At 44.9% G+C, this 18,631-nt stretch overlaps 1 protein-coding gene across 1 annotated transcript in view; it reads left to right on the top strand.

The window, feature by feature from the left end:
* Window positions 1–18,631, top strand: part of LOC140616737 (protein FAM169B-like) — an 87,732-nt gene that overhangs the window by 19,862 nt on the left and 49,239 nt on the right. Inside the window, exons 2-4 of the mRNA XM_072797499.1 lie at window positions 1,322–1,455; window positions 4,958–5,057; window positions 9,823–9,933. Of these exons, the coding sequence (XP_072653600.1) occupies window positions 1,322–1,455; window positions 4,958–5,057; window positions 9,823–9,933 (345 nt within the window). The remainder of the gene's footprint in view (window positions 1–1,321; window positions 1,456–4,957; window positions 5,058–9,822; window positions 9,934–18,631) is intronic.

Here is an 18,631-nt window from a genome sequence, read left to right on the forward strand (position 1 = left end):
AGGAGAAACAGGAGGAGGAGGAGGGGAGGGGAGGAGGAGAAGGAGGAGGGGACGGGGAGGAGGAGCAGGTGGAGGGGGGGAGGAGAGGAGTTGGAAGAATAAGGAGCAGGAGCTGGAGGAGGAAGAGGAGCAGGGGGAGGAGGAGGATCTGGCAGCCATTTCGACAGCCTCCCCCATAGGAGGCCGGAGCCGAACCAGAGGCAGGATCGGCAGACGAGGCGGGGACCCCAGAGCCCCCTCCCACCTGGGGACCCGCCAGCCTGAAGCTGCCAACATCTCAGGGGAAAGCTGCTCCTTCCGAGCTGAATTGGATGCTATCAATTTGTCCGATTCTTTGAGGATATAATTTTCCTCCACCAGGGTGAGGAAGAGCCAGGGGAAAGCTCGCCAATGATTCCGTACCATAGCCCGCGGTGTAGGACGGGTTTACAGGGCCTGCTGACTTGTACATCCAGCGCTCTCCAGAACAGTAGGCCCGACTCAAGGAGGTGGGCAACGCTTATCAATCTGCACAGCTGGCAAAATAATAACTCGAGCTGGATTTTGTCAGTCATCAAGGTTCTAAGCAGCTAGTGTGGGCTCTCGAGGCACCTGCCTGTACACGTGGCTGCTGTGACTTCCCTCCAGGAAGACTCGTAGAAAATCAGTTGGTGGTTCCGGCATATGCAAGGAAGTTTCTGTAGCCTTCTAAGGGGGCGGGGGGGTGGGTGGGTCAGGTGGTATTTCCTATCTTCCTGAGGCTGCTGCCAACCCTGCCATTGGGAATGTCTTCTGTTTTCTTTTGGCACCTGATGCAAAACTTTTCCTTTTCTTTATTTTTTTTTAACATTTTATTTATTTATTCATGAGAGAGAGAGAGAGAGAGGCAGAGGCACAGGCAGAGACATAGGCAGAGGGAGCGGCAGGCTCCATGTGGGAAGCCCGAGGTAGGACTTGATCCCAGGACTCCAGGATTACCCCCCTGAGCTTAAGGCAGATGCTCCACCACTGAGCCACCCGGGCATCCCCAGAACTACTTTTTTATTTGAAAAAAAAATTGAGGGCAAATGGCTCAATGGTTGAGCATCTGCCTTTGGCTCAGGTCATGAACCTGGGGTTCTGGAATCTAGTCTCGCATAAGGCTCTCTGTGGGGAGCCTGTTTCTCTCTCTCTGCCTATGTCTCTACTTCTCTCTGTATCTCTCATGAATAAATAAATACATAAAATCTTTTTCAAGTGTTCCTTGTGTGCTTAAAAACAAAACAACTTGGAGAAATAAGGGGAAGTCCTCTTTAACAAAAGGATAAAACTAATGTCATTTCTTGCTGTCTTTTTCCCTTAGCAGGCATTTATCCAGTGGATATTTTGGAAGATGACCCCGAAAGGCATTGGGAAGCAGCCCTGGCTTACTATACCACACTTAGGGAAGGAATGCGGCCCCCAGTAGAGTTTTTCTCTCTTCCCACGGGGGAGCAGGTACGTGTGATCCTCCTTGTTGGTAAAGAGCTCTGTAAGATCTAACTTAAGGAAGTAGAATGTTAGTACTAGAAAGAGTATTATAGATTTAAAAAACCAATAACTTCTTGAACACTAGAATAATTCCACTTTGAGGAGCAGATGGAATCCTAGAATGGGACTCTGGAGTCCTGAGAATCAGTCCAGTGATGCAATGGGGTGAGTAGGACAGTCTGCTATGAATCCCACATCTACTGCTTACTAGCTGTGTGACCTTTAGCGAGTGTCATAACTTTTCTGGTTTTGGCATTCCTCATATCTAAAATTGGGATAATAATATCAGAGCTTATTGGGGTGCCTAGGTGGCTTAGTCGATAGAGCATCTAACTCTTGATCTCAGGGTTGTGAGTTCAAGCCCCACACTGAATGTGGAGCCTATTGGGAAAAAAAAATGACAGAGCTTACCTTGTCCTGTTGTTACAAGGACGAAATGAGACACTGTGTGTAATGCCTTGTTGGGCCTTGGCTTTTCCATGTGTGAAATGAGAGACTTGGTTGCTCTTTGGTCTCTAAGCTTTGGCTCAGTTTTAAAATTTTGTGATTTTTAAAAAAGATTTTATTTATTCATGAGAGACAGAGAGAGGCAGAGACACAGGCAGAGTGAGAAACAGGCTCCCTGCAGGGGGCCTGATGTGGGACTTGATCCCAGGACCCCAGGGTCATGACCCGAGCTGAAGGCAGATGCTCAACCATTGAGCCACCAGGTGCCCCCAAATTTTGTGATTTTTGGAATGAAGTTTTGTCAGTTGGAATTTAGTTATAGCCATGTGATTTGTAGCACTGATAAGATAGTCTTTTGAATAAGGCCTGGAAGAGAACAGAGAGAAATGAAAACCATTTATTTGTTGGGATGGTGAGACTGTGGGTAAAAATTTAAAATTGTGTTACTTTTAAGAACTACATTTCCCCGTGCAGTAAATAAAAAGAATATGTGAGTTTTGGGCTGCACCTCAATCAGCCACCTTTCTTTCAGATTGAAGTCAGATCTATGCAGAGACAAGATTTTCTTGTTTACATACAAGATTTTACTCGTACTAGATAGATATCATTGCTGTCTGTCCAACTTAGTAGAGTTTTATTTCACCGTACTGAAGTTTTTCCAAAGTTAATTAGAACAGTGGCTTGTGCAACTTGTACAGTTGTGGCTTCCTTGAGATTTGAAGATGCTAGTTCATAACCAACTCCTAGAAGCCATCCCCTGGGTGATTCTACGTTGTTGATCTGCAGGCTGAGGTCCCTGCACGCACACGCTTTCAGCGCCCCCTAGTGTCATGTAAGCCGAAAAAGGAAGCAAGCTCTCCATCAGGGATGGGGTTGCTAATTTTGGGGGGAGCCAGGAGCTATGAGCTGCAGGGTGGGAGGGAATGTGGGAAGGTAGGTGTAACCCGAGAAGCGGGTGAAACCGGAGACTTAGCCCTGAAGTGCTCTATGATGCAGTCTCAGAGTCCTCTGCTTTCATTTTACACTTATTTATGAGGTTACATTACTTGAGAAAAAAACCCCAAAACTAATATGTAAATATGCTCAGTGAGTGAATGATTTTAGTGTTATTAGCAAAAACATAATAAAATAAGACAGCTCTTAAAATTAAATTGTTTTTATGTGATAGAAATGTTGAAATATCTTTATACCTATCTGCTTCCCCTCTTAGAAGAAAATAAATTTTCACGAGAATGTTTTCAATTTTTTTCCTACCATTTTGGCAGTTACTTAAGAAATGGTAGGTGCTCCCTATCACTTAGCAGTTGAAGTAGTCTCATTTGGGGTGGTATTGGACTTCCTCATAGCTTTTAGCAAATTTAACTTTTCTTTTAGAATCTTAAGAGAAATTTTTTTCGAATAAAAAAGAAAGTTGAGAAAGTGGTTTGAGAATATTTCACACCACATTGCTCTGGTTCTCTGAAAAGCCCTTAATGAACTGTTTCCAGTCTTGAAACTGTCCTGTTACATTTAAAACACAATAATACTTATTTATTTTTCTGCTAATAATAAACCAGCGTATGCTTATTGGATAATATTTGCGAACTATAGCCAGGGACAGAGAAAATGAAAAAAAAAAAAAAAACCTCACAATTAACTGCTGTGAACATTTTGACATGTTTCCATTTGATTTTTATTTCTGCATATGCTTTTTTAAACATTCAGGTTACTCTCAGAATATAATATAATAAACATCTTTCTGTAATAAACACCTTTCCACGTCGATACAGTGCTTTGTACATTTTTTTTTAAGATTTTATTTTTAAGTAATCTCTACATCCAACGTGGGGGCTTGAACTCACAACCCGAGATCAAGAGTCACATGCTCCGCCTGCTCAGCCAGCCAGGTGTTCCCCTACATGTTGTTTTTAATGGCCTATAACAGCCCTCTGGGGGATGCACTGTGTTTCACCTAACTACCGCCTGAGGGCCAGCCTGGAGACTCTCCCTTAAGGTGCCTTGAAGACAGGGTGCTGGGGTGGGGTGAGGGGGTGGGCGGGTGGAGCCATGCACCAAAATGTTTGCAGCTCTCAGAATTTAAGGAACAGTTCTCTGGAACCACGGAGGCTTGCTATAAACTTTTACCGGCAGCCTGCTGGCCTAGCTCAGCAGACACGTTCTTTTTTCTTTTTCTTATACTCTCCTCAGTTTTCAAAACAGACTTTGTAATGGAGCATGTTGATCTTTTGCTTTGGGAGCTGGGGGCAGTTCACTGGATGGCTACAAAGAGGGTTAGGGTACCAGTGCTTGGGAGAGAGTCCCAGTGTTAGGAGCCCCACAGACTCTTTGGTGTTTCTCTTGTTTGTAAGCAAGCTGGCGCCAGCTCTCTCTCTCTCTCTCTCTCTCTCTCTCTCTCTATCTCTATCTCTATCTCTATCTCTCTCACAGCAGAGGATCTCTGCCCCTGGGCTGCCCTCAGAGCCAGAGCTGAGCCTGTAGGGCCCAGAGGGGGTTCTCTGTTGAGAATGCTTGCATAGACCTGAGGCCGGGCAGCAGGCAGCCCAAGTGGCATCCGGGGTGGACACAGTCTGGTTCAGGCTGTTTCCATGGAATGGCCATGGAGGACAGTTGAGGCCAGCCTGGCAGGTGCAAACCTGAGGTGCGGCTGTGGCCATCAGCTTTTGTTGGTGAGCTCTGAAAGGGTTTGGGGTAGGGAAGTCTGATGGGGCCTGAAGCATATGGGAGGGAGAGGCTGGAAGAGTAGCTGAGTAGGTGTTTAATCAGTCCTTGATTAGATGGACAGGTAAATGAGGGATGGGGAGGGCTTGCTGGGTGGGAGACAGAAGACGGGTTTTTGTCACTTCGCACTTGTGTTTAGCTCAGAGTGGGTAAGGTTTCCAGTTTTACATTGCCTCCATCCTGTCAAATTAACCTCTGTGGAACACTGTTCTTTCAGTGAATACTGTGCTAATTAATTGGTAAGTAATTTCCTGTGCCCTTACTTTGATGTTGGAACAAAATGGCGATTTTATTGTTTTTTCAGGTTAAACTTGAAGCTACATCTGTTTGCTTTTGCACGGTGCACCGTGATGAACCTCAACATAAAATATTAGTCTTGGTTAATCCTCAGGACACAAAGACAGGTTGGTAGTTATACATGGATTTTAAAAAACAAGGATTCTGATTTTAATACTTACAACTGATGGGATGAAATATGTAGGAAATGATGGTTCTACTCTTAGAATATCAAAGCAGAAATGATTTATTTTCAGCTTTTAGACATCTGATGATGCAATTATTTTTGTTTACTGACACCCATGTTGATTTTTGTGTCAAGACACTAGACACTCCCTCACCCACCATGACTGTATTCTAAGCCGCTTTTGAGGGTAGCACTTGCTGTTCTTGTTAATGACACGTACTGGTTGCATGGACAGGGTGGAGTCCTTTTGTTGGAGTATCCCACTGCCCTATGAAGCATGAAGCCTCTGATGGTCAAGTAATTTGCTCCAGGGCCACACAGCTAGTGCGTGGCAGGGGATTTTTGTAAGGTGATGATTGGGTGGGGTTTTGTTTCTGGTTGGAAAGTTTATGTAATCTGTAACTCATTTATTCTTCCTCTGCATTATGAAGAGACCATTTGTGAGTGATTTCAGCTCCTTGGAGTGAGTGCTGAATTGCATATGAGGCAGAGATCTGGGGTTGTTGGCTGTGGCAGCAGTTGAGATGGGGAGGGGAGGAGGGTTCCAGCCCATCATTTCACCTGGCGCCCAGGGCATCAGGGAGCTGTAAGCAAAGCACTGTGGAAGTGTTTGAGTCCAAGGTGGGGAGTCCCAATTTAAGTTGAATTCTATTTTAGAAATTTTCTCCTTGATTATATTTTTTCTGTGTTTTTTTTCCTGTGTTTTATAGATTTCCTTCTATGACTATATATTCCTTTCCGTGTAAGAAATGAAAAAAACCAAACCAACCCTTCATCGGTCAACCCTCCTTAGATGATGTGGTACCTGGTGAAAGTTTGGGGTAGAGTTCTTTAGCTACAATTTGCAAAGGGGGCTTCCTTCAGTTCTCCAGCCGCCCTGGAGATAGATCTTTGCCCGTCACTGTGCATGTCTGTCCTGGGTTTGTACTTGGAGGATGTTCTGCTTGATTGGTGTCACAAAGCCCAAGGTGACATCCTTGAGTAGAGAAAGTTATTCAGCACAAAGACTGTCGCTTTTGCTTCTTTTCTTGTTAATCTGGAAACACGAATGTGCTTAGCTAGCTGTCTTGGAGTTTTTGGCATGTTGGTAAAGTCTCTTCATTGCTCCAAGGCTGAGGGTGGCTGAGCTCTGTGTGAGACCTTTTAGGTCCAGGTTCAGGACTACTCCCAAATCTGTCCAACAGAGCCTTGGTTTCCTGAGCAAAGGGGGCTGTGAAAACCCCAGGCCTGTGCCTTTGCCTTGAATTTGGCACTCTACCACCAGGTTGGTGAAAATGACAAGATGTGCCCACAGGCACTCCTCAGTGAACAGATTGTTAGAAAAACTCAAAATATCATTTGCCAATTTTAAGAAAATGTCCAAATATCAGCAAGCGCTTACCCCCACTGCCTTTTTTTGGCTTTTAACAACATCCTGGTTGTGGGTCTTTAGCTATAATTTGCATAATGTAAACATATGACTGAGTCATAAATCTGTTTCCTATTTATACTGTACTTAATTTTTTGGTTGTTTTCAAGAATGTATTTTAATAAATATTCATATGCTCCAAGCAATCTCGCTCCGGACCTTTCCTTATATATAAGAGTGCTTTAAATAAAGTTTTTGAATGTCTTCCTCCTGGCCGGGGCTCTATTGTGCTTGCTGAAGTTTTGCACAAATTCCAAAAAAGCATGCAGGTGTAATCCATACCTTATGATCTTTAATCTAGTAGTTAGAAGCAGACACGATGGCATAAATGCACCTCCTGTGGCTTGAAACATATGGGCTCTGTGGCTGATGGTATCCCTAGGTCCTCGTCACAGCTTTGACCCGTTTGTCACTTCATCTGCATGCTCATTTGTGACCCCTGAGTGTACTGTCCCCAGTTCCTTTGAAATTCTGCTTGAAGAGTTGTTTTATATATTTTTTTAATTTTTAAAAAATATTTTATTTATTTATTCATGAGAGACACAGAGAGAGAGAGAGGGGCAGAAACATAGGCAGAGGGAGAAGCAGGCTCCATGCAGGGAGCCTGATGTGGGACTCGATCCCAGGACCCCAGGATCACATCCTGGGCTGAAGGCAGGCGCTAAACCGCTGAGCCACCCAGGCGGCCCGTCCGGGAAGGCCCTGTGTGTGTGTGTGTGTGTGTGTGTGTGTGTACCTGTGGTTAGATGGCATCTAAAGGGATCTGTAGCTGTTTGACAAGCCCCAGGTATGAATTAATTATTGAGAAGCTGGTGAAATCCATTATGGCCATTTCCGATAACCCTGTGAGCAAAAGAAAAACATCCTAAAACAAAAAATAAAAAAACAAAAACAAACAAACAAAAAAACATCCAAGAATTCTGAATTCCTGGGTGGAGGGGGCGCAAGCAGTTAACATTCATGACAGGCTGCTCTTAGGATGTAAGTAATGAAGTTCTCCAGCTTCCCCCTTGAATAAGCAAGGAATGCTTTCTCCAGCAAGGTGGTTTGAGAAGCACATGCCTTTGTCTTTGTCCCTGTGGGGCTCAATCTTGGTGGTTTCCCTGATCAGAGGCTAGTTTGTCACCAAGGCTGCTGACATTTGCCCCCCCCCGCCCTGTTCTTTAGTTACCTCTGTACTTCTCAAGGGTCTTCTCTTTCATTTCTTCCCCCTTGTTTTGTTATCCCTCCTATTTTAAAATTATTAACTGATGGCAAGTGTTTACAGAGATGAAAACAAAAAGACTCCTTATCAAAAAAAGCTGTGGTCTTTTTCTTACTTCCTGCATTAAATCAGAACTGCGTTCCAGATTTCCATCAGTTGATGGCCTTTGGCCTTTCTCATTTCCTGTGACTTGCAGAATAGAATAGGATGAACCTGGACTATAGCATCAGAGACAACTAATTTGGCATCCTGGCTCTGCCAGCTGCCTGGGGAGGGACTCAGAGAAATGATTTGGTCTGAGCCAGTTTTGGCCTTTGCAAAATGGGACATCCCACCTCCTAGGGTGGTTGAGAGAAGGAAGTGATTTGTGATAGAACCTCTGATGCTGTGGATCATCCCGGGCAGAAAGTAGGCACAAGGGCAGCCCAGGTGGCTCAGTGGTTTAGCACCGCCTTCGGCCCAGGGCCTGATCCCGGAGACCTGGGATCAAGTCCCACATCAGGCTCCCTGCATGGAGCCTGCTTCTCCCTCTGCCTGTGTCTCTGCCTCTCTCTCTGTATCTCTCATGAATAAATAAATAAAATCTTAAAAAAAAAAAAAAGAAAGTAGGCACAACACTAGCAGGATTCTTCTATTATGGCACACCTTTGCTTGTTTTCCCTCTGTCTTTGGGTGTTGTGTTACAGAAGCATGGGATTTTAGCGTAGGAGGGCTTCTTGTCACCTGCAGACCAAACATTGGCTGCTGAATTACCTCCCTGATGAATTCTGCTTGCACATCTCATGGGTAGGAAGGCGGTACAACACTAGGTCAGTTTAGTCTATTGTTTGAACAACCTGAATGTAAGAGAGCTGTTCCTTCTACTGATCCCAAACTGCCTCATTGGATAAATGTTATACAGTTCATCCGAAAGCAACCAATGATCATGGTTGAACCAGGGAGGATGTGTCTCTACACTACTTGGGGAAGAAAAAAAAAGACACACATGGCAATTCTCATCCTCAGAAAGCACAGTGAGCCTCAGCATTGAAGTGGGCTGCTGGAAAGCAGACATGACCTGGGACTGCATTAATGGAAGGATAATCCCCCAGTGCAATTACAGCTCTGTTCTCTTTGGTGCTGTTCAGGCCACATAGGAAGCAAACCGGCACTTATCCATGGAGAATAACCGGTTGATGAGAAGGCTTGAAACCATTTAAAGAAGGCTTGAGGAAGCCAGGGCTATTTAGCTTTGGAGGAGGGAGGCAGGGGTCCAGAAACTCACGATCAAAGGGCTGTTAAGATCATTAGATGCAGTATTTTCCAAGATGATTTTAGGTGGTGCGATTGAATTCCAGAAGGAGAAAAAGGATGGCTAATCTTTTGAATTTTATTTCAATCCTAAATATATCAAGGAAAAAGTTTTCATTTCCACTAACGTGCCTTTGATGCTTATCTAACACTTGTTCATCTTAAAAACAAAGGAAAATAAGAAAACAGTCCTCCCCGCTGAGAGCCCATAGCTAGAATTGAAAGATTTGTCTAAGATTTATTTTTATAATAGCAAATGATGCCTCTTTTGTGGTAGGGCTAATAAGATTGGTGTATGAATCTGTCAGAATCAGGAAGGTGGCATCTGGGGGACATGAGCTTCTAGTCTGGGGCCTCTGCATCCTGGGAAACCTGTTCTACTCTGGGACAGCTCTGACTATTAGAACATTTTTCAGGAGTCCAAACTGATATATCCATATGTCTCCTCCCTGGCCTAGTTGCCCCTACTGGGGCCATCCAGACTTGTAGGTATGACTCCTCCACAGGATATATCTTCCCAGGCTTGGGCCAGTTGCCATGTCTGTCACACATTTCTCATTCTTCAACTGTTCCTCCTGTGACGTGGGCTCCAGAGCTTATTCCATCCTGGATTCTTCTTTTATTCAGATCTGGCTTCTCCTGGAAAATGGTGTCCAGGACTGATGTCATGAATGCTATGGTGGAAAGAACCTGGCTTTTAGAGTCAATTAGATCTGACTTCAAATCCTCTGTCCCTGGTGAATGGGGTGGCTTGGGTCAAATTATTTAGCATCTCTGAGCTTCAGTTTCCTGTCTTTTACTCAGTGGTGTGGCCCGTGGCCCAGCAGCAAGACATCACCAAGAAGCTTGTTAGAAATGCAGAAGTTTGGGCCCCACTCAGGCCTGCTGAGTCAGAATCTGTAACAAGATCCCCAGGTAACTGGCACATTACTGTCAAAGAAATGCTTGCTCAAGAACAATGAGACTCGAGTGGTGGCTGAGAGATTTTCTCCCTCCTCTCGGATGTTCTACTTCCAGAAACTTAGCCTCAGTGTGCCATGGCATTTCAGTAGAACCAACCCAAGGTTTGATTCACCTCCAGCTAATAGTTAACTCACTACTATACATATCTGGCTTCTGGGCTTTTTAAACATGAGCTCATTTTTTTTTTAAGATTTTATTTATTTATTCATAAGAGACACACAGAGAGAAGCAGAGACATAGGCAGAGGGAGAAGCAGGCTCCTCACAGGGAGCCCGATGTGGGACTTGATCCCAGGACTCCAGGATCATGACCCAAGCCAAAGGCAGATATTCAACCATTGAGCCACCCAAGTGTCTCCACAAGCTCATTATTAAGACGTGACCCTATCTTCCAAAATTTGTGGAGTTGATGTTTTGAACCTACAGGAAAGACTACTTTTATTCCCATTATATATATATAAACATTTATTGAGTCATAGTTGACATATCATACAAGTACCCATTTAAAGCATACAGTTTGATAGTTGTTAGTATCTTCACAGAGTTGGGCATTTATCACCACGTGTAATTTTCACTATCTCTCAAGGAAACCAACCTTCTCCCCTTATGTATCACTTCCTTCTGCCCACCTCTCCTCTTCAGCCTTAGGCAGTCTATTCTGTTTCTTTCTTTTTAAAAATTTATTCATGAGAGACACAGAGAGGCAGAGACATAGGCAGAGGGAAACATGGGCTCCCTGTGGAGATCCCGATGCAGGACTCGATCCCAGGATCCTGGGATCACGACTTGAGCCAAAGGCAGACACTCCACCACTGAGCCACTCAGGTGCCTCAGTCTATTCTGTTTCTATGAGTTTGCCTATGCTGGACATTTCCTATGATGGAATCATGCAGTGGTTTTTTCTCATTTCTTTCACTGAGCATGATGTTTTCAAGGATCGACCATGTTGTAGATGTTGCAACACTTGATTTATTTTTATGGCTCAATACTATTCCACTTTATGGATAAACTACACTTTGTCTCTCCGTTTACCAGTGATGGACATTTGGGTCATTTCTACCTTTTAGCTATTATGAATAACGCTGCTGTGGAAATTCATGTACAAGGTTTTGGGTGGATAGATATGCATATATCTTTTCTAGTCAGTGTTTTTTTCCCCTTCAAATGGATAACCAGAAGTGCAGTTGCTGGACCATATAGTAGTTTTATTTTAAATTTTTTGAGGACCTTCCATACTGTTTCCTTTTTATTTTTAAAGATTGTACTTATTTATTCATGAGAGAGAGAGAGAGGGAGAAAGAGAGAGAGAGATAGAGAGAGAGAGAGAGAGAGAGAGGCAGAGACATAGGCAGAGGGAGAAGCAGGCTACATGCAGGGAGCTTGACGTGGGACTCGATCTCCGGACTCCGGGGTCACACCCTGAGCCGAAGGCCGATGTACAACTGCTGAGCCACCCAGGTGTCCCCATACTGTTTTCCATTGTGGATACACCAATATACATTTCCACCAAGAGTGCACAAAGGTTCCCTTTCCTCCACATCCTCCCCAATAGTTGTTGTCTCTTGTATTTTTGATACTAGACATTTTTAACAGAGATGAGGTGATGTTCTACTTTTTGGTTTGCATTTCTGTGTTGGTTAGTGATATTGAACAGTTTGTCATGTACCTGTTGGCCGTGTGTATATCTTCTTTGGAAAAAAAATGTCTCTTCCTATTAAATGTGTTCTGAGACTCAGTTTCCAATATGTGGAGGGGGTGCTTTCCCATACAACACCAAGTAATTCTCCATAGACCAGCTGAGTGTTACACCATTCAACTCAGTTCTGACACCATGTACCCAGAGGTAGCATCGGATCCCACAGGGTAAGGGTTTAGATACAAGATACACCACATCCCCTGCAGATGGTAGTTGCAAGCCCAGATTTTTACTTTAATTTTGACCAATTGGCTACAGATTGGAGGTTCCCACGAACTTCTCTTTGAACTTCAGATGCCAATTGCACATCCAGGTGGTTACCTGTGCTTCAGACTGCCTGGCTATAAAATCAGAGTTTCCTATTTCTTCAGTTTGATTTGTTTGCTAGAGTGGCTCACAGAGCTCAGAGAAACATTTCACTTGCTAGATTTAAAATCAGCATGGTTTATATAAAAGGATCAAACTCAGAAGAAGCCGATGGAAGAATTGTATAGGGCCAGGTATGTGGAAAGGGCGAGGAGCTTTCATGCCTGCTCCAGGCACACCAGTCTCCTCGCACCTCCTCTTGTTCACTAGTCTGGAAACTCTCTGAGCCATTCTCCTTCTTGATATGGACATGATAGATTAAATCATTGGCCACTGGCAATTGATTCTACCTCGAGCCCTCTCTTCCTCTCAAAGGTTGAGGTGATGAGATTGAAAGTGGACATGACTATTTACATCGCTGGTTCTCCTGACCACCAGCCTCTATCTTTAGAAGCTCCAATAGTCGCCTCGGTAACATAACAAGAAACAGCTTTGTCACTTAAGAAATTGCAATGGTTTTAGGAGCTCTGCCAGAAATGGGGGATGAAGATCAACTATATATATATTCCTTATCATAAGTCACAGTATCACACAGATCCTCTGCCCATTTTGTGATAGGATTGTTTGTTTTGCTGTGGAGTTGTAGGAGTTCTTTATATATTTTGAATAGTAACCCTTTATCAAATATATGATTTGCAGATGTTTTCTATTTAGTAGGTTGCCTTTTCATTTTGTTGATGGTTTTCTTTGCTGTGTAGAGGCTTTGCTTTTCAATTTGATGAAATCCCACTTGTTTATTTTGCTTTTGTTGCCTTTGCTTTTGGTGTCACATCTCAAAAAAAAAAAAAAATCATTGCCGAGACCAATGTCAAGGAGTCATTGTGGTTTTTAAAAAATTTTATTTATTTATTTTATGTTTATTTTTATTTTTTAGACTCACTGTAGTTTTGATTTGCAGTTCCCTGATGACTAATGATGTTGAACATCTTTTCAAGTGTTTACTGGACATTTTTATGTCTTCTTTGGACAACTGTATCTATTCAGACTCTGCCTGATTTTTACATTGGATTATTTGCGTTCTTGTTTTTGAATTGTAAGAATTCTTTATATATTCTAGATACAAGATCCTTACTAGATATATGATTTGCAAAAATTTTCTTCTATTTTGTGGGTTGTCTTTTTACTTTCTTGATGCTGTCCTTTGATGCCCAAAAGTTTTAACATTTTTATTATGCTCAGTTTATCTATGTTTGGTTGCTTGTGCTTTTGGTGTCATATCTAAGAAAACTTTGCTTGTTGGAAGAGGAAGTCCTTGTATCCAGTCAGACTCTTCTTCAGAAGGTATTTTACTTTCTGAAGTGGTGCATTCTTTCTTTTCTTATTTTAAGCTTCTTTCTTTTCTTTTCTTTTCTTTTCTTTTCTTTTCTTTTCTTTTCTTTTCTTTTCTTTTCTTTCTTTCTTCTTTTCTTCTTTCTCTCTCTCTCTCTCTCCCCCCCCCCCCCCCCCATGTGGGGCTTGAACTCACGAACCCAAGATCAAGAGTCTCATGTTTCACTGACTGAGCCAGCCAGGTGCCCCTAAAGGTGTGCATTCTTTAGTTTTTAATCCAAGTAATTAAAAAAATACTGTTTTTTTTTTTTTTAAGTAGGCTCCACACCCAGTGTGGAGCCCACTGTGGGCCTTGAACTTACAACCCTGAGATCAAGACAAGATCTGAGGTCAAAAGTAGGCTGCTTACCTGACTGAGCCACCCAGGTGCCCCTGGAAATGCTGGTTTTTAAAATTCATGCAGTTATCATACCACTGAACATACACTCATCCCATTATTTAGCATACATTTCTGGTTCATCCACAAGGGTATTTAAAGAGGTTTTATGAAATGCATGCCCGAGATTAAGAATGGAGGGAAATCTGGCTAGTGAAATTAACATTACATATGTTTAATTATTTTCTAACACTAGCCTGGAACACTTGTCAGAAAAGGGAGTGAGGCCAGTGTATCTTCTTTGGTCTTGGTGAATCCATGCTGATTTTAAATCCCATCTTTGTTTTCTGGGGTCCTTATGGACCATCTTTTATAATTCACCCTAGACTGTCATGAAGAGGGGATGTTCAGGGAACCAGGGATAGGTTCCAAGATCTCCATCTTCCCCTAACACACTAGGATAGCACTGGTTCATTTTTGGGTTTTTTTTTTGGTCCACTTCTGACCTCCCATGCTCTCCGAGATGAAGGGTTATAGCTTCAGAATCACATTCACAGGACTTTCTGGCCCCTGGGACATAAATTCACTGTGTCTAGAGACTTGAGCTTCTCCAAAAGTAGCTCATGAACCCCTCTTGCCATTCCACTATTTCCAGTGGCCAACCTTGCTCCTAATTTGGTGACATTCCACTTTAACAGTGAAGATGGTCCTCTGTGACTTAGAGCATCTGGCTAAGGTGTGTTCCTCCCTCCACGTTCTCCCCTCCGAGTTGAGCCAGTCTCCTCTGGCTGCTCATTCTATTTTCTTGAATGTTTTCCCAGCCAGCCCAGACTTACTCAGTGCTCCAGCCTTTCCCATGTGATCTTAAAGGATTGTGCTGGGCCTGGGGGCCTGGCCTTTGTTATGAGGGGGCTCCCATCTCTCCACTCATTCTTTTTATTTATTTTTAAAGATTTTATTTATTTATTCATGAGAGACACAGAGAGAGAGAGAGGCAGAGACATAGGCAGAGGGAGAAGCAGGCTTACCTCAGGGAGGCTGATGTGGGACTTGGGACCACTGATTTGGGATCACGACCTGAGCTGAAAGCACATGCTCAACCACGGAACCACCCAAGTGCCCCCCACCCCCACACTTATTCTTTTAACATCTGATCCTTTCTATTGGAAGGTCTCTCTGCAAGCTCCTGAGCCACATATGTAGTTTTCCTAGGTGATCTCTACCTATTCTCCATGTTAGGAAACTTGCCAGGTTTTTTTTTTTTTTTTTTTTTTTTTTTTTTTTTTTTCCAGCACTTTTTCTGACAATGATCTGTTCAATTTTTTTTTTTTTTCATATAAAACCTAGTGGTCAGATGATCAGTGTGGATGGTAAAGAATGTCCAGAGGCTGATTAAAAGCAGCAATTTATAATTGCATCAAATGAAGAAGAACCGATGCCAGAGTGCTACAGAAGTTTCCAGAATAAGGGGTCTTTTGGGTCTTGCTGGGTGTGGGGAGGGACCAACCCTGGTTCTTGGTAGGGAAATGGCAGTCTGGTCAAAATAGGGGGCAGGGGTTTTCCACTGTCTATTTCCTGGGATCTCTGGCTCTCTCTCCAGCATTTGCGCTCATTGGTAGTCATGCAGTGGCCATACAGGCTGCTCCTCTGCCCTGCAGGGCTAGGGGCTCTGTACCTGATGGAGTGCCTGCAGAGGCACAGGGGACCTGGAAGATGGTCCCCATCATGCACTCCCTGCAGTTCCACATCTTGGAGAGTCTGGCCATGACTCACACCAGTCCCTTCTTTTAATACATATATACATACATACATACATAAGAGAAAGCAGACTGGGGAGAGGGCAGATGGAGAGGGAGAAGCAGACTCCCTGCTGAACCAAGAGTCTGATGCAGGGCTTGATCCTAGGAGCCAGGATAGTGACCTGAGCCGAAGGCAGATGCTTAACTGACTGAACACCCAGGCTCCCCTCACACCAGTCCCCTTCTTTGAATATTTTGATGTGTCTTTCTCAGAACCTTCTCATGATGCCCCTGGCCCTTGGCTGCAAGGAGGCCATGCTGAGGGCAGTTAGAAAGATGCCTAGTGATGCTCTGCAGGGTGAGTAGGTTCTGGGGCTGGAGACATGGGTCCTGTTCAGATCTTCAGCCCTTTGCAGAATGCCTTCTGCATGCCCAGAGGGAGGATGAATAGAAAGACAAGCTAACAAACCCTCAGGAGGTGGTTAGGGCCGAGGGCTTGTCTGGTGGGGAGGGTACTGGTTGGACAAACAGTGGGAGTGACACAGGATTGGGGGTGGATAGCAGGTGCGGGGAGGAAGGGCTGGGGAAGGCTTGGGTTTCAGCTGGGCTTGGTGGTGGTACCAACAGTGCTGGGTGACTTGGAAGGAAAAATTTGGGGTGAGGGTAAGCTGAGCTCTGAAGGGTCTGTGGGACCTCAAATCAGACAGAGGGGCTTGGGTGGGGCCCTGGGGCCTGGGCACATCTTCAGGGAGGGGCACATCACTTTGTAGTTGGTCACCTGTGGCTGTTGGTCTCTCCAGTCATTTCCTGTGGCTGGTCTTCTTCGAGGGATGGTCAGCTCTTTGAGGTGAGGGCTCTTCCCAGACCCTGTTGGGTGAATTCTTGTCAGCTTCCCATGCAGGGCAGACAGATTGTGCAGGGGAGGCGGCAAGGCTGATAGGAAAGCAAGATACTTCCAGAGAAGGCAGCCGGAGTAGAGATTGTTTGCAGTCTTCACCACATGTTGACTTCTCTGATTAGAACATCTATCCCCCTAGCTCGCTTCCAGGACGTTTTGTGACCAAGCATAACACTCATCCTTCAAATTGCTGCTAATTTATTTACAGTTTTTGGTGATTGCATGTCATGTGCACCCTGAGAAAAACAAGCAGGGGATCAAAAAATGATGATTTTTTCCTGGAAAAGCATGCCCATTCTAGGCCTGCAGCGGTAGCAAGAGCCAAGGCAAACACTCGGATGAAATTGGAACCGCCGCGGAGCCCGCCTTCCCAGTGGCTGTCATGGGCCGGGTGGGATTGCGACACGCCAGGCCCGAGTCCAGTCCAAGCCGACGCTGGGCTGCGTTCAGGGCAGGTGGGTGGGGTGGTCGGGCGTGGGGGGTGTGCCCCTGAGCTGCCCAGGGGGCTTCAGGATTGGGGAACCCTACCTGGGATGCTCCTCACCCTGAGCGCTCTGTCCAGCTTTCTGGGGAGGGGTCAAGGTCAGAAGGCCGGAAGGGAATGTGGTGGCGGAAGGATGCCATGAATTTCTGACCCCCAGAAAGGGACACCACTAGGGCAGCTCCAAGTCCTAAGTGTGCCTTAAAGGGAAAGGCCTGACCTCCTGGTGTTGGGGTGGGGAGATGAATGGGGCTTAAACACAGCTCTACTGAGCAGGATGAGCCTGTCAGTCTGACCCAATGAAATGGTTTCTGTATACCCAGTAAAAAGCAGGCTAGGCTACTAAGGCAGGGGTGGAGGAGAGGCTTGTAGGCCTGGTAAACTCTGAATTTCATCATGAGGAGGAGTAGTTGCAGGTTTTTTTTTTTTAATTTAATTTTTAATTTTTGTTTTTTAAAATATTTTATTTATTTGTTCATGAGAGACACAGAGAGAGAGGCAGAGACACAGGCAGAGGGAGAAGCAGGCTCCATGCAGGGAGCCCGACGTGAGACTCAATTCCAGAACTCCAGGATCACATCCTGGGCCGAAGGCAGACGCTCAACTGCTGAACCACCCAGGCATCCCTTTTTTTTAATTTTAAAGATTTTATTCATTTATTCATAGGGGACACAGAGAGAGAGGCAGAGACACAGGCGGAGGGAGAAGCAGGCTCCCCACAGGGAACCTGACGCGGGACTCAATCCCAGGACCCCGGGATCACGCCCTGAGCCAAAGACAGATGCTCAACCACTGAGCCACCCAGGCGTCCTACTTTCTTTTTTAAAAAGATTTTATTTATTTAATTGCAGTTTTTCTGGCTTTGAAACGTGGTGTCCTCACAAGCTCATGAAACCATGTGTCCAGGGACCACCTGGTTAGCAGGCACCCTATTATTGCAGCTTCTTCTGATCATGTGGACATTGGATCTTGGTGTTTGAGCCTGTGCTTTTCTGGGTATTGCAGAGGTAAACGTTGGCCCAGGTTGGGTTCCTCCTCCCATCTTCCACATGGGTGGAGTCCCACTGAAGTGGTTTTAACAGTTTGGGGGAGAAGAGTTCTGGCCAGGAATGCACCTGCTCTTCCCGGCAGTGAAGATGACTCCCCTGACCCCATCCCTGGCTCAGTGGGACCCAAGTTCACTTAAGCTAGAGGATCTCCGTGCTAGAAATGGAGGGCTCTGTTTCCCTTGAGCAGTGACGGGTGCAGATTGAAGAGCTATTCACAGTGACAGCGTTGCGTTTGGGGAACACATGTTGGCTATTATTTGGGATTTTCTTCTTTATTCCCTGTTAATTTATGGCACTTACTGTGAGTTGGACTTAAGCATAGGGGAAAACAGCATCTCGCAAACAAAGACATGTCATTCTTACCAAGGGACGAATGGTATTTGCAAAACAGGGAAGGTCCAAGGAAAATATTTCTAGTGCCAAAGATGGAGCCATTGTCTGGGGGTGGGGGTGCATCTGTGAGGCATCCGAGGGTTTTACCAGTGCCCTTTGGGCTGTCTGCACCTCTCTCTGCTTCCCGGAGTCCTGAAAAACTCTCCGTGCTTGCCCTGGTCCAGCCTGGGGCTTTAAGATTCCCTTTCTAGATGGACTAGCTTTGATGAGGGTTTCTTTCTGCCCCACCACCCCGCAGTCCAGGATCTAGGCACCCCATCTTGTCCCTCTTCCTTAAGTTAAGATCTAGATGCATGAAAACAAAAGTGCTTAAGGCAAGAAAGGCCTGAGAACCACAGGGAGGCTGTTGCAAATCTGCTGCAAACCAGATGTTTCTCTCTCCAT

The sequence above is a fragment of the Canis lupus genome, chromosome 2 (genome assembly GCF_048164855.1).
Source record: "Canis lupus baileyi chromosome 2, mCanLup2.hap1, whole genome shotgun sequence".
Taxonomy (NCBI): domain Eukaryota; kingdom Metazoa; phylum Chordata; class Mammalia; order Carnivora; family Canidae; genus Canis; species Canis lupus.